The 15,938-nt window shown below is 38.3% G+C and overlaps 1 protein-coding gene and 1 long non-coding RNA gene across 5 annotated transcripts in view; one reads left to right on the forward strand and one right to left on the reverse strand.

The window, feature by feature from the left end:
- Positions 1 to 5,435, forward strand: part of otx5 (orthodenticle homolog 5) — a 7,947-nt gene extending 2,512 nt beyond the window's left edge. For 3 of the 4 annotated variants that reach the window (XM_084420128.1, XM_084420127.1, XM_084420129.1), the window contains 2 exons: positions 2,813 to 2,964; positions 3,807 to 5,435. In XM_084420128.1, coding sequence (XP_084276254.1) covers positions 2,813 to 2,964; positions 3,807 to 4,439 — 785 coding nt within the window. In that variant the 3' untranslated portion in view covers positions 4,440 to 5,435. Of the gene's footprint in view, positions 1 to 1,361; positions 1,763 to 2,812; positions 2,965 to 3,806 lie in introns of those variants that run through there. The other variant, XM_084420130.1, reaches the window with a different exon arrangement.
- Positions 5,436 to 8,081: 2,646 nt separating this feature from the next.
- LOC311297724 lies at positions 8,082 to 9,887 on the reverse strand. The gene is made up of 3 exons (XR_014628869.1): positions 9,851 to 9,887; positions 9,391 to 9,479; positions 8,082 to 8,169 (listed from the first exon to the last, which is right to left on the reverse strand). It is a non-coding gene; the product is annotated as an uncharacterized lncRNA (long non-coding RNA).
- Between the last annotated feature and the right edge of the window lie 6,051 nt (positions 9,888 to 15,938).

Genomic DNA, 15,938 nt, shown 5'->3' on the forward strand with positions numbered 1-15,938 from the left:
GCCTAAAACACCAACAAATAGCTTAATAATTGTATTAATTATAAAATATTACATCAGAAAATGTATAGGCTAATTCCTATTATAGTTTAACCTATAGGCCATTCATATTTGTAATTAACATGTGGAAAACGCGCTTTGTTAAGGAAAGTACATCGAACTCAAGTCTAAAGTAAATATTAAATAAAAATATACAGATGATGAATTTAAATGAACATTCATTAGGATATAATACAAAAAAAAACAGCAGAGAGAGAGATGATGGTGGATATTTGTGGGATTTGTGGAACACTGGGTTCTTTTGTTTCTTTAATCCCGTTTGGACGCGCACGCGCGCGCGCACACACACACACACTCCAATTATTTCAGTATTTCGCAGCGATGTGAAATAATGAAATGTGTTTTTGTACGGCTGTGACGTGTAATCTGTTCTCTGAAACTGAGCCATGAACGCGCATAACAGTTGCTTTAAATCGATCAGACCTTCATCACATCTCTGATCATTACACTGGACCGGAGATTCATTTCTTCTTATCACAGAATCTCTGATGTGTCAAACAGGCCCGTTCTTCATCTCTGCGAATGTTTTAGATATTTAGAAAAATAAATAGGACAAATTAAATGAATAAATTCTTTAAATTGCGGATACCAAACGTACTGAGTTATGAACAATACTAACATTAATAGAACGTTCGTTCAAAGTTATCTGAAAACGTCATTCATGGAAAAAACATTTCAGCTGGATGTTCGTCTAACGATTTTTAAATGCTACTAGTTTCAGAACGTTCAGAGAACATTCAAAAGTAACATTCCTATAATGTTTAAAGAAACGAAATGGAATGTTCGCTTAGGAATAACCAATAAAACTGACAGTGAAATCTTTAATGTTCTTAAAACATTAGCACAAAAACAAACAAACAAATACGTAACGTTTTTATTTCAAAAATATTTTAGTTTGATGTTAATAAAAAGCAATGTTCCCTTAACGTTCGCATTCGGTTTTTAAAAAACGGGATCTTTTGAATGTCCAGAGAATAACTTAATGGGAACGTTTGCAAAAAAATATAGGACATTTTTTATTTTATTTAGTGATTTATTGCGTCTTAATTCAAGCAAGTGTTAGTTTAGATAAATAAATAGAGTAATATAATGTTAGCAACAAACACTAACAACACATTAACTTGCATACTTTATTCAAACAAAATATACTTGTATTGTAATTTTTTTATAAACGCAATATATAACTTCTTGAATCTGAAAGAAGAGAGAGAGAGAGAGAGAGAGAGAGAGAGAGAGGGAGAGGGAGGTGTGGAGGGAGGGGTTTGTTCAGGTCTTGTTCTTCTCTAATTAGCCGCCTCCTCCTCCTCTTCCTCACTTCAACACTACAGACAGAGACGGAGACACGCGCACCGAGCGAGCGAGCGCACCGAACACCCGAACACCCGCACACCCGCACCGGACACCGGACACACCGACCGCTGATGCCCGCTGGAGCTCACAGAGAGACTCTCACATCAAAACAGAACAAAACAACCTGAAACTGACAGACAATCAGTCTGCGTAAAAATAAAGATCCATTTCAGACAGAAACAAACAGAAGGAGAGAGAGAGAGGGAGAGAGAGAGAGAGTGAGACAGGAGGAGAGAGAGAGAGACAGAGTTTATAGTCATGATGTCCTACATGAAACAGCCTCATTACTCCGTCAACGGCTTGACTCTGTCCGGAACCGGGATGGATCTCCTGCACTCCGCCGTCGGATACCCCAGTAAGTGCTTATTTAACTGCGTTTGCTTTTTTGGATTTATGCATTTTCCATGTCATAATGAGAATTTATAGGTCAGATGTGACATTTAATGCGTGTCAAATGATATTTAAACTGCGCGTAAAAATGATGATTAAACTGCGCGTAAAAGTGCTGATCGGCTTATCCTTAATATTCATATTATTTTAATAGTTTAAGAAGCGACCTGGAACTGAGAAAATTACTAACAACTCTCTTAATGAAGTATTTATGCATATAAATGCGCTTAGAAACGTGCTGAAAACATCATTATATTATGAGTTACTTATACATATGATTTATACTCCCTTTTGCATTTCAGAATGATAAAAAATATTTTGCGTTTATTAAAGATAGGCTATCATGACTAAATACAGTTACTGCAATCGAAAATATAAAGTTAAGTATATAAAGCCTATCCTTGTATATAATTTTTCGAATTAATTTGTTAAAAATCGAATGTTAAGTCAAAGCAACGAATATCCCTTTAAATGAGCTGTTGAAATATGAAAATGAGGGCGATTAACTAAAATGACACGCATGTGAAAATGTACATCGACATTTCAATTGATTTTTTTTTTAAATCAAAAATTGTTTCGATTATTATGATATAAATTGTATAAATATCAGATGGCTTGGTTTATTTAGTAAAAGTCTGATAATCGTTGAGCCAAATGCGAATATAATAATTAATGCTGCTGATTGAGATAATTAATGCGAGTTTCCCGTTTGATCAATTGCAGTGAAACCTTTATTAATCCACAGAGTCAGAGATATTATATTATTTCAAGAAATTAAAAAACAACGCTTCGGTTAATTAATTATCAGGTTTATAGACTAAGTAAAAACATAAAATTTATAGATACTACATAAATTCTTTCTTTTACAAGTGTAATAAAAAATACGATTAAAATTATATATTTTTTAACATATTGTGGATAATAGACATATAGATGGATAGATAGATAGATGGAAAGATAGATGCACATTGAAGACAAGATGTTGAACTGTTGGTGTTTATGTGTGTGTTTTCAGACACGCCACGCAAACAGCGGCGCGAGAGAACCACGTTCACGCGCGCGCAGCTCGACATCCTCGAGGCGTTGTTCGCCAAGACGCGTTACCCGGATATATTCATGAGGGAAGAGGTCGCGCTCAAGATCAACCTGCCCGAGTCCAGAGTCCAGGTGAGGCCAGAACACACACACACACACGCACACACACACGCACACACACACACACACACTATACAATAAGGTCCCATTAGTTAATGCATTAATTAACATTTGCCAACAATAAGCAAAAATGAGTATATTAATCTTTATTAACATTAGTAATAAAAATACAGCAGTTGATTGTTGTTCATGTCAGCTCAGTCCCATTAAATAATATTAACAGATACTTTTTTCATTTAATACTGTACTATTAAATGTTGAAATTAATATTAACTAAGTTAAATACTTGCTTTTAAAGCGTTGTTCATTGTTAGTTCATATTAACTAATCTAGCTGACTAATATTAACAAACGGAAGTATGTACACAGACACACACACACACACACACATATATATATTTTATAAACTAACTTTTATGTTAGATGTGATTAATCGTGATGAATCGATTTGACAGCCCGAATATATTTGTGTGTGTATATATATATATATATATAAACACATACATACATACAAACATGTACATATATATACAGTATATATATATATATATATATATATATATATATATATATATACACATTAGTGCTGTCAAATCGATTAATCATGAGTAATCGATTAATCGATTAATCGCACTTAATAGATTTTTCCTGTTTGTTGTTTATGTGTATTTCTGATATATATATACATATATATATATATATATATATATATATATATCATAAATATAAATAAACAACAAACAAAAATAAATAAAATTTAAAACAATTCAAACCAGCAAAGACATCAGCATGTTTCATGCGTCTGAGGCGTCCCAGGCGTCCTGTAGCGTAACGCGACTGTGTGTTTTCCTGCAGGTGTGGTTTAAGAACCGGCGCGCCAAGTGTCGTCAACAGCAGCAGCAACAGACCAGCGGCCAAACCAAACCCAGACCCCCGAAGAAGAAGTCCTCGCCCGCCCGCGAGCCCAGCGTGAGCGAGGCCAACACCGGCACCAGCTACAGCCCTCCTCCTCCCCCACCTCCCCCCGGGACCTCCATCACCCCGAGCTCCACCAGCGCCACCGTGTCCATCTGGAGCCCGGCGTCCATCTCTCCGCTGCCGGACCCGCTGTCGGTGTCCGGGACGTGCCTTCAGCGCTCCGGCGGCTACCCCATGACCTACACACAGGCCCCGGCGTACGGGCAAGGCTACGCCACCTCCTCGTCCTACTTCACCGGGCTGGACTGCAGCTCGTACCTGTCTCCCATGCACCCGCAGCTGTCGGCCACCGGGGGCGCTCTCAGCCCCATCACCGGCTCCATGAGCGGCGCTCTCAGCCAATCACCCGCCTCGCTGTCGTCCCAGGGCTACAGCGCCGCGTCACTGGGCTTCGGCGCCGTCGACTGTCTAGACTACAAAGACCAAACGGCGTCCTGGAAACTGAACTTCAGCGCCGCGGACTGTCTGGACTACAAGGACCAAAACTCCTGGAAGTTCCAGGTCCTGTAGGGCGTTTAGAAGGGAAAGTCAGTGCACTCTTCAAATGTAAAGGTTCCAAATGGCGTCTGCCGTAAATGAACCCTTCGTTTTGTGCATTTTGCGCAGTGGAAATGTCAAAGGGGTTCTTCATTGAAGCGTCGTTTATTTTTTTAAGAATCAGGGTGATCACGTCAAACCCATATTCTGAGGCGTTCGTGCACAAATGAAGCGTTTCGTTTTGAGTTCTGGACAGAAGTGAAAACTGACTGGAGATGTTTCTAAAGGACGATAACCAGAACTTTTACTGTCCGTCTTGAGTGTTTTGAATGAAGTCTAGCTAGATGATAGATAATCGAGCAGGTTCTTTAACTGCGAAGATCAAGTATTTAGCGCGTTCAGTAAAGCAGTGACCTTACACCTCGATCTGACAATCATCATCATCATCATCATCTGTACTGCAAAGGCTCTGTCTTGATGTTTTAGGAGGTGTATCATTATCATTAGACTAGATGATATTTCATCCTTCAGAATCCCCAGAAACATATTCTTATGAATAAGCTGCTTTTGATACTGAAGAACGAAGATGAAAGTGCTTTTGTGTCAGATAGGTGACAGAGCCCAAGATGATACATTTGTGTTTTATATGTTTCTTTAATTGATATTATAATTTAGATCACAACATCTGTTGTCTGAGACGCCACACACTCTTTCTTTTCAATGTCAAACTTTACTTGAATGAAATCATGTGTTGCGTTACATGGAATTAAACTCTCTGACTCTTAACGTTTAGATTCTGCCAACAATCAGTGTTTGTTTTATTCGTCAATCTCAGGGGTTTTCAGGTTTTATAGGCTCCAACGCTCTTAATGTTTGTTTGTACAAAATCTTTCTTTTTTTTTTCAAATCAACACTTTTTTCTGTCTTTGTTTGTAATGTCCTGCTTTTTCATTGTGTTTGCTTCTAGAGTCTTGTAGTTTTGAGACTTTCAATGAGTTATAAATAAACATTTCTTTCCATAAATACAGGACAAGTCGATGACGAAGTCTTTTTGTTTAGAAAACAAAATAAGATATTTTCAAATCAGTAAAACCAGTGTAAAAAAAACTGTTAAATATCTAAAGAAAAAAGAAATTAGTAAATGAATGAATGAATGAATGAATACATAAATTATTGAACAAATAAACTAACAAACATGCATACATAAAAAAATGTACAAACATACACATATTTGCATTTAAAAACAAACAAATGAATCAATAAATACACAGAAAAATAAGAAACAAATAAATGCACATGCATACAAACAAAAAATAAGTAAATACTTGCATGCATACATAAGTGTTTTATTTGTCAAATTAATTTATAAATGATCAATAATAATACAAATAATAAAATAAGAAAAAGTATTTAAATGGCTAAATATTTTAATCCTAAAAGAAGCTCTATTTTATTTATGCATGAATCGATTTGGATTTGTTTTAATTTGTGATTAAATATGAGCTGGATATGTTATTTTTATTAGATTCACCCAATGAAAATGTCTGCTGTACATACACTCTCTCTCTCTCTCTCTCTCTCTCTCTCTCTCTCTCTCTCTCTCTCTCTCTCTCTCTCTCTCTCTCTCTCTCTCTCACACACACACACACACACACACACACACACAATCTCTCTCAAACACACTCTCTCTCGCTCTCTCTCTCTCTCACACACACACACACACACACTCTCTCTCAAACACACACTCACTCTCTCTCTCGCTCTCTCTCTCTCTCTCTCTCTCTCTCACACACACACACACACACACACACACACACTGATTACAGCTTTTTCCAATTGTTAACACACACTACTGCTAACACACAAACTAGGCTGGTTTTATCAAAATACTTAACACAATTCACAAAACCACACACCCAAAATACCTCATATATCCTGCAAAATGAAGCACTGCAACCAAAACTAACATTATTTAACAATAACATTATCAAAATCAAACTTTTGCACGAAATGGCACACACTTCATTTATATTACAGTTTTTCTGAATTGCTCATACACATTTCTTGAAACCATTACTCACTTTCTCAAAACCTTAAACAAAACCACATTTTCAAACCACATCCACAGAACCTCTGACTCTTCTGGCAAAATCAAACAATTGCCTCAAAACCAGTTTATCTGTGCTCAAAATCAAACAATGCTCTCAGATCATACACACAACGGGTCAACATTATAAACACTACAGATTATTCATAAGACACTACATCAGAAAATGGAGAACACAGAATCCAAAGCATGCAGTTACAGAAAAAAAGTATATTGTAACAAAGTAAACTAATTTTGCAATTACGTAAAAAAATATAGTAATGACAACTTACAGTAGTAAGGTGAATAAATTGTATACTGTATTCACTGCAAGTATAGTATTGTACTGAATATTGAATAGTTGGCCTTATCGCATGTTTGTATATTCACCACTTGCATACTGTGAAAATACAGTGACCCAACTGCAAAAGCCAAAAAGGTTACAGTAAAAAACTCGAAATGAAAAGCATAAACTGAAAAAGATTGAAGTGTTAACAATTAAGCATTGAGGTGTTTGGTCAGGTGACACATGTGTCGGCCAATCAGCTCATGGAGTGTCATTTTGAATGACAGTGTTTTGAAATGGCAATCATGTGACTTTATGTCAGATTGTTGAGTCTTATGCAGAGAACTGTGTTCAGTGCGTTTAAAAAGTGCAAAATGTGTGTAAAGCAGAAAATGTGTTTAGACTTTTGGAGACTTGGGAAGAGGTTTTGCTTTCTGTGTGTCAGTGTAAATAATTGTGCTGTGCATGACATTTAATGGAAAAAACTGTAAACCATCATGTGTTTGTCCATCATGTGTTATGAGAAAGAGAGATGCAGAAAGAAACAAGTTAAGATGGAAAGAAGAGTCACAGAAGTGTGTGTGTGTGTGTGTGTGTAATCTGGATGGATGCAGCATATGGCATGTTCAGTGCAGATGGGTTCAGAGACTCTCAGGACTTAAAATATGATTCATTTCTTTCCCTCTAATCCACAGACACATCAGAGCCGGAGTTCCTTCAATTTGCCTTTAATCGATTCCTAATCCCCCCCCCCCCCCCCCCACACACACACACACTTACACACACACACATACACACACACACACACACACACACACACAAGTGGGGCAGAATGACTGTAAATAAAAAACAAATATGTACACTTTTACAAATAAGGGTTCCAAAAGTTTGTGTGTTTGTTTGTGTGTGTGTGTGTGTGTGTGTGTGTGTGTGAGTGAGTGTGTGTTTTAATTAGGACTGAAGAATATATATTTATATGTGTATTTTCTTTTACTCATTTAAATGCCTTCAAATTTAAAAACAGATATAAACACACATAATACCCGCAGCCTGATTTGAAGAAATGATCCTGAAATGTCACTTTCATCCTCATCCTCATCCTCATCCTCATCCTCATCATCATTTTCATCCTTATCCTCATCCTCATCTTCATCCTTATCCTTATCCTCATCCTCATCTTCATCCTCATCCTCATCTTCATCCTCATCTTCATCTTCATCTTCATCTTCATCCTCATCCTCATCTTCATCCTCATCCTCATCCTTACTTCATCCTTATCCTTATCCTCATCCTCATCTTCATCTTCATCCTCATCCTCATCCTCATCTTCATCCTCATCCTCATCTTCATCCTCATCCTCATCCTCATCATCATCATCAGTCGCGTCTCACCTGTAAAACACAAGCTAATTGAAGTGACTGTCATCATAACGACTCTCACAGCGTCAGGCTTCAACATCCCATGATATGATCATCAAAAATCTCCATCAGTCTTTTGATCATAATTTTACATGTGAATTGTAGAATTGAAAAGTAACTTTAAGTTCTCTATATTGGATAACATAAACTAACAATGAGCAATTCTTTCAACATTTCTTACAGCATTTATTATCTTTGACAATGTTAGTAAAAAAATACAAATGTTCATTGTTTATTAATGTTACTTCAAAGTATTTAAACGTATTAGTAAATTCTGAAATTAACTTGAACTAACAATGAACAATACTGCAGCATTAGCTGAGTTAACTAGTGTTAATTGATTATAATCGATCCTTATTGTAAAGTGTGACTGAATTTTCATAGTGGGATGATTATAATTTCTTATTACATGGCTTGGTTGAATTCCAATGTAGAATGCGGTGTGTTATTTCTTGATAACAGGCCGCTGTGAAGTATTACACACCGTTGCCATGAAAAACAGAGCGTTGCTATGGACACGGAACGGACTATTTTCTTTAGCGGAAGCAATACAATCGTTTTTAAATCAATAAACTCCTATTTAAATCAATAATTTGTGTCAAATTATTTATTTATTTTGTAGGTAGCCATGTAATGAGCGGGATAATGTATAGCGAGGCGGTTGTTATAGCGAACACAACCCCTTCAAGCTCTGCTTAGCGTCGGGGTCCCGTTCAGCCTGTTATTCGCTATAACAACCGCCTCGCTATACATTATCCCTTACATACATCAGCTTCATCTCTGGCTCTCTTTCTGTCTACAGTAACTGTCTGTCTGTCTACAGTAACTGTCTGTCTGTCTGTCTGTCTGTCTACAGTAACTGTCTGTCTGTCTGTCTGTCTTCAGTAACTGTCTGTCTGTCTGTCTACAGTAACTGTCTGTCTGTCTGTCTACAGTAACTGTCTGTCTGTCTACAGTTTCTGTCTGTCTGTCTCTGTGTTGGTTTGCAGTTTGTTATTTTTACTGATCTAATTTAGAAAATGTTTCAATCCTCTTACAGTCCAGCGCTGTACAAAGTGAATTAGTCTGGATTACTGTCGCTCACTTCAGTCTTTCTCAGTCTCTTTCACTCTCACATTGCCTTTTCTTCAGTCTCAGAGCAACTCTGTGTCGATCAGTGAGTTTCATGAGCGACTGACTCTGGACAGACGTTACCTGATCTCCATCTCTCGTGAAGACCTTCAGTTTCCACCTTCTGTGAGACGGTTCATTGCAGATTAAACCGGTTCAGACATTCATCATTCCTGCCGATGACCAGCAATATTCATTAAAGCTCAGTTTTACATTCAACCAAAAATCATAGTTAAGTTATATATATATATATATTAGTGTTCTCAAATTGATTAATCGTATCTATAAATGTGTGTATGTATATGTACAGTACACACACACACACACACACACACACACACACATATATATATATATATATATATATATATATATATATATATATATATATATATATATATATATACACACAAATATTAAATTTACAAACTTACGTTAGATGCGATTAATCGATTTGACAGTACTAATATCTATATACTATAATATATACTTTAAAAAACTGTACTTTATAAAGTTTATATACTATAACTGTACAGTGACTCACATATAGTCTGAATCCATTCTCTTCTCTCATTTTCTGGCAAACCGTCTCTGAAAGCCAAACAAACATCAGTGGAGAAGCTCTCCTGCTCTTCATGCACAATTACTGCATGTTTACTGAAATAATGAAACACAATTTCCCCTATAATTCCACATATCAGGCTCTAATCATTAATGAAACACGTGAAGTATCAGCGTTACATAATGAGTGTTTATGAAATCATGTCTGAACAAACCTCACATCTAAAACTAAATTTTCTTCTCAAAACAGTGATGGATATGCATTTTATCAGGCAATTATAAAACAATGAATTATATACAATAATAATAATGTCAATATATAATTAAGGTATAATGATAGCACAGCAATACTCAGCTGGAGATCAGAGAGATCAATTTAAACTATTTCACTTTTTAGCCAAAAGAACAGAACTGAAGCTGAAGGCACTGTTTACATTATCTTTATTAATGAATTACATATTTTATTAAATTCTTCTAATGTGTGTATATATATATATATATATTTTTTTTTTTTTTTGGTGGCTCATTTTCACAATATAAAACATATGGTCATTATGTGTTTTGAATTGAACTGTATCACTATTTTGCAAAGAAATCTGTGTTTAATCCTTCAGTGAGGATGAACATCATAAAACAATCCCTGAATATAAAAGTAATGTTAAATCACTGAGGACCTTTATCCTGAAGCTGGAAAAACTCTTTCCAAACAAGCAGGCCATTAAGACACAACAAAGCGCATGCGAACACAAACTAAATCACTAAATCTGTTTGAGTGAGTGCATATGTTCAATGTGTCTCACTCGTTCTCTTTTTCCTCTTTCCTTTCTCCTCCTGTTTTTGAGCACTAACAGCTCCTAATCTCTCCATTCTCTCTCAGTCTAATCCAGGCCTGACCTCAATCCAGTGATGTAATGCGTCATGTGACACGGACGGGACGACGGTTTTCACCAATCAGAGCACTCGGAGCAAGACTACGTGAGGAGACACAACCTTCTTACAGGGACGCTGGACACTGAAAACATGATTCATAGAGAATGGAAAATATGTTTTTACATGCATGTGTTTGGGTTACTCTATGATCGTTATAATAGACTTCATACAAAAACAACAGGAACTAGTTCACCACTGGATTGACCAATCAGAAAACAGCACTGGAGTATAAATAGTGTTTACAGCTATATATACATATATATAAAAAAAAATGAAAATGACAAAAGCTCTTACCAAAATTACTAAAGCAAACTCAAAAGACACTTAATATTCAGTAATATTATTAATTTGACTACACTGACACTATCATGATGAGAACAAAACTTGAATTGAATTGATCTGAATAATGACACTGTTGTCTGTTTAGAGCTGTTATACAGCAGAGTTTGTCTCATATTTAATAAAGTTGCATCAATGACCGTTATTTTCCTGTTTATTATCTATATTGTATAGAAACAAATCTGACTTAAACTGCTTTAACATATTAACAAATACTATATATAACAGTACATAAACAGTTCTAAAATAACACTGGTACAGTACATAAGTCACTGTGTGTTTTATTTTATTCAATGTCCTACACTGAAATGCCAATGACTGTTCAGCTGTTCTTATTGAAGTGTCTCTTACTCTAGACTCCTCCTCCATCTGTCTGTAGTACAGCGTGACCTGTGACACACATGGAGCTTACACACACACACACACACACACACACACACACACACACACACACACACACACACACACACACACACACACACACACACACTCTCTTTCACTCACTCTCTCTCTCTCTCTCTCACTCTCTCTCTCTCACACAAATACACACACAAATTACATTTTAACAAGTTCATAAAATCTTTAAGATATAAGGTTAAACTCATTAGGCTTGCTGTCCACTGATGAGGGGCTTGATGAGGCAGCTTCAACTTGAGCTCTGATATACCCCCAAAAGTGCAGAATAAATTTGGGACAGCAAGTTGGATTTAGCATGATCAAAATACTTAAGGATTTAAGTATATAGGCTACCCAAAAGCTTAAGCATGATACCCCCAAAAGGAGTGGGAAAAGAAATGAAGCGTTATGAAGCATGAATGAACACACACACGCTGTGGCAGTGATATTTAACGGGGCTCCTGAAGAAGCTGGGCTGGAACGCATCTCCCTACTATGTCAACCATGTGGAGCAATGAGCGGTGCTCCAGTGGGAGCTGTGTTTGAAAGATTGTGCCTGCGTTCGTTGCTGTGTGAACAACATGAGACTTGTGGAAGTTTGACTAGGGTACATCTCGCCGCTGCACTGCTGCGGCAGTGACTTTCTGAAATTACTCCTGCTGGAGTATTTTGGGACTGGAGGATTAAGTATGAGGCTGGAGTACACCCTGCCGCAATGTCCACGACATGGAGCCCCATTAAGTCAGAAGAACATGGGGAGCCCAGATGTCGCAGACGGGGAAGAGGTCCTCGTCCCTTAAGGCAAACGGTCCACTGATTTCCAAAGCAAGCCTCCCTACCGCAGAAAGAGGTAGCCTTCAGTATATAGATAAAATGCAGAACTACCGTCCTTCTGATGCGGGAGTTTAGATCACGTAAAGACACGAGGGCCCGCTATGCCCAAGGGACATATGATCCTTGGTATCTCCAGTCCACTTGTTTGGATAAGAGGGCCCACACTGCAATCCGAACAAGAGAGCCTCCATGGTTAAAAACATGAAGGACCACACTGCGATTCGGACAGGGACACGCCCCACGGCGCCCGAACGGAAAGCTCACAATGCAACTGAACCACTGCATTTCGAAGGAGAGAGCCCCCCGAATATGTATAAATAGGAAGTTCACTTTGTAATCAAAACGGGAGAGCTCTCACTGCATCCAGAGGAATACAAGCCCTGCGGGGCTAGGTAAGCGGAAAGATGCAAAATAGTACGGTGAAGTGGTCCAGACTCAGAAAGATTCTAGTGTTTGGTGTGCTTGGTTATTGAATGTAGATCTGATCAAAAATATGTTTTGAAGGCATGGGACGGTCATCGACCTGGCATTTTGATTTGGTGTTCGGATAGGCCCCTCTGCACTGCTGTGGTGGCTGCCCCTATGCGGAAGGAATGGGAAGAGAAATGTTTGGTTGGGTTGCCGGAACTGTTGAGAATGGATTTGAGGTTCTTTTGAAACCAATGTCTGGAGGCAGGGAGGTTTTTATCAGCGATAAAAAGAGGGTCGAGAGGAGAGGTAATTTGGGATTTCCACTGGGGAAGAAAAAGGGCTATGGACTGGTATGGTTGAATGGGGGTTGGCAAATTGAAAATGAAAACTGAATGATCGTGTTTCAGTTAATCAGTTTTGCTTTGTTTGATGTTGAAATGTATGGTGTCAAGGTTTATTACTTAAAGGTCAGAGAATGTAGGATGGATAGCTGGGTTGAAGTTTAAGTTGGTGAATTTTGAGACTCTGAGGAAGCCAAATTGAACATGGCATCTAGGGTTCTCTGTTGGGGGAAAATACTGCTACGGGCTAAACAAGCTAAGAATGTTGATGGCTAGAGGTTGTCTGGAGTCTGGACAAGGGGAATTGGTTGTAAAACTCTGATGAGGAGGGATATCTGAGGATTTTAAATGTTGGCCATGGATGAGCTTGAAAAAGAAATGAATGCCGGTGAGGTAGACTTTGATTGTTCCTGGCTGAATTGAATTGATATGATGGAGGTACCTGATGAAGGAGGATACTGAGAGGAGGGAAAACTTGGGAAAAACCATGTTGTGAGCTCTGTGGAAGTTTTTGAAGGAATTCCAAGCTGTCCAGTAGGTTTGGAGTGTTCTGAGGGGGTGGTCTAGCGGAATATGAGTTCTGAATAATAGTATTTGTCTGTCTGTCAACAGTTTCTGTCTCTCTGTCCACAGTATCTGTCTGTCTACAGTAACTGTCTCTCTGTCTACAGTGTCTGTCTGTCTGTCTACAGTAACTGTCTATTACAGCTCACGGGGAGCAGGGTTAGCCAATGATTCCAGCGCAGTTTCCAAGGAGGGGTCGTCCAGCCACCAACAAGGAAACAGCCTCCAGTGAGGAATCTCAGACTGCTCAAGAGGTTCAGTCTGCTGCTGATTCACCTCACTTCATACGTTCATGGAGACAAGTTCGAGCTCCAAGCAAGCTGATGTTGCCGGTGTTGGTGAATTCTGGTGGGGGCTGTGTAGGGACAGATAAGCTCACACATCACTGATCTACTGACATAATTCACACATTACTGAAACACATGCATATTTACATGTCCCCTTTAAGAAAGAGTTCATGAGAGTTTGATAGATGCAAGTTTTCTGACGCATAAGTTTCATAAAAAAACACAACTGTTGTTGTTCTCACACTGCAATTCTGCCTCCATGTATTTTTGATAGCTCAAAAGCTACATGGTAGTCATTTAATTCCTTGCGTCTGGCAGGAAATAAAGTGCAAATTACTTCTGTGTATCTACCAAAAGCTATGCAGAATTCTGCAAGTGGGAAAACTCGTTTTGAAGGAGGTATGGAATTTGTTAGATTGATGGTTAATGGGCTGCAGTCAAAAGAGCGGTGGGATTCATTAATAGGAACTGAAGTGAGCAGAGAAGGAAGATCAATATCTGCACCTGATAGAATTAGGGAACGGAGGTGGGCTGAGACTGGATGTGGTTCCATGGCGACTTCGTTGGGAGGAGCTGGAAGATGGACTGCTGTGGCGAGAGAATGAGCTGGCAAGTGGATTGGACCTGAAAAACAAGTTTTAACAACAAGAGAAAAAACAGAAGTGGATGAGGACTGAGTCCTAGCTTTTGAAGTGTGGAGGAAATTAAGAAGATAAACGGTTAGAGATTAGGAGGAAACTGCAGCTTTACCGAGCTGTGATATAAATGAAACGCTTTTGGCTATTTTAAAAAAGGGGAGGGGCTGTTTGATATGCCCCGCCCTGTCTTCCTGTTTAACACACGAATAACGCTGTGAGTTTCAAGGCACATCAGTGGGACTTTGAACTCTTTAAATTGCACTTTTTTCTTCCCTATTGTGATGTATGTCTGAGTGAAACTTCTCAAACAAGAACAAATGTGGGCGGGGCTTGATTTTATCTGCGGGGAATTGATTGGATGGTTGTGGTTTGCTATTGGTGGATCTCATGTGAGTGACATGTTGCCCTGCCTTAGTCATCAGAGAAGAGAAGAGATGAAGCGAAGTTATTCTGATTCAAGATTACCAGGAACATGATTTTAAAACGATCACAGATCATCATTTAAAATAAACACTGCAATATTCCATTTTGATTTCATGGTGACCAACTTCAATGGTTTGTTGTAACAGGACAGTGGACAAACAATGTGCAGATGTGTGTGTGTGGTCTGTTAAACACCTCCAGCATCAGCGTTAGATCGTCTCTTCTGTCTGTCTCTCTGTTAATCTGCCGTGTGTCTGTCAGCACTTTGCAGATGCAGACAGACGGATTGGACTTAAATCCCCCAGTATGACACAGATGGACAAACCACACAGACCTTGGAAAAGGTGAACACACACACACACACACACACACACACACACACACACACACACACACACACACACCAGTCTTCCACAGCTATATATTCAGTGTAAATGGCTGTTATTGTGTATGCGTGTGTGTCTGTGGGAGAGAGGGCGTGAGTGTGTGTGTGAGTGAGTGTGTCTGTAAGAGTGATATTCATGATTAAAGCAAGACTACAGTGTCTTCCAACGAAGTACAATTTGGCAATATGGTCTCCATCAAAGCATGAACCCTATTGTATATTACATCCAACTCAGCAGGAAAATGAAACGGTTGCTCACATACTAAATGGATGCTACAATTATAAAGGACAACCGTCTGGTTGATCTGGTTGCAAAGGACTTGCAAAAGGTAATCTGTGGACATGATAGTAAGATTTACAAGCATAGCACTGTACAATTTAACTGGTTTCATCATGACATATCTGACAGTGATTACTTTAAAAACATTCCAAATACTCCTGACATTGTAATTGTAAATGAGGTTTTGAAATCTGTGTGTATCTTTGAGGTGGGCTGCTGTTTTGACCTGTATATTATGGATAC

The sequence above is a fragment of the Rutilus rutilus genome (genome assembly GCF_951802725.1).
Source record: "Rutilus rutilus genome assembly, chromosome: 9".
Lineage (NCBI taxonomy): Eukaryota > Metazoa > Chordata > Actinopteri > Cypriniformes > Leuciscidae > Rutilus > Rutilus rutilus.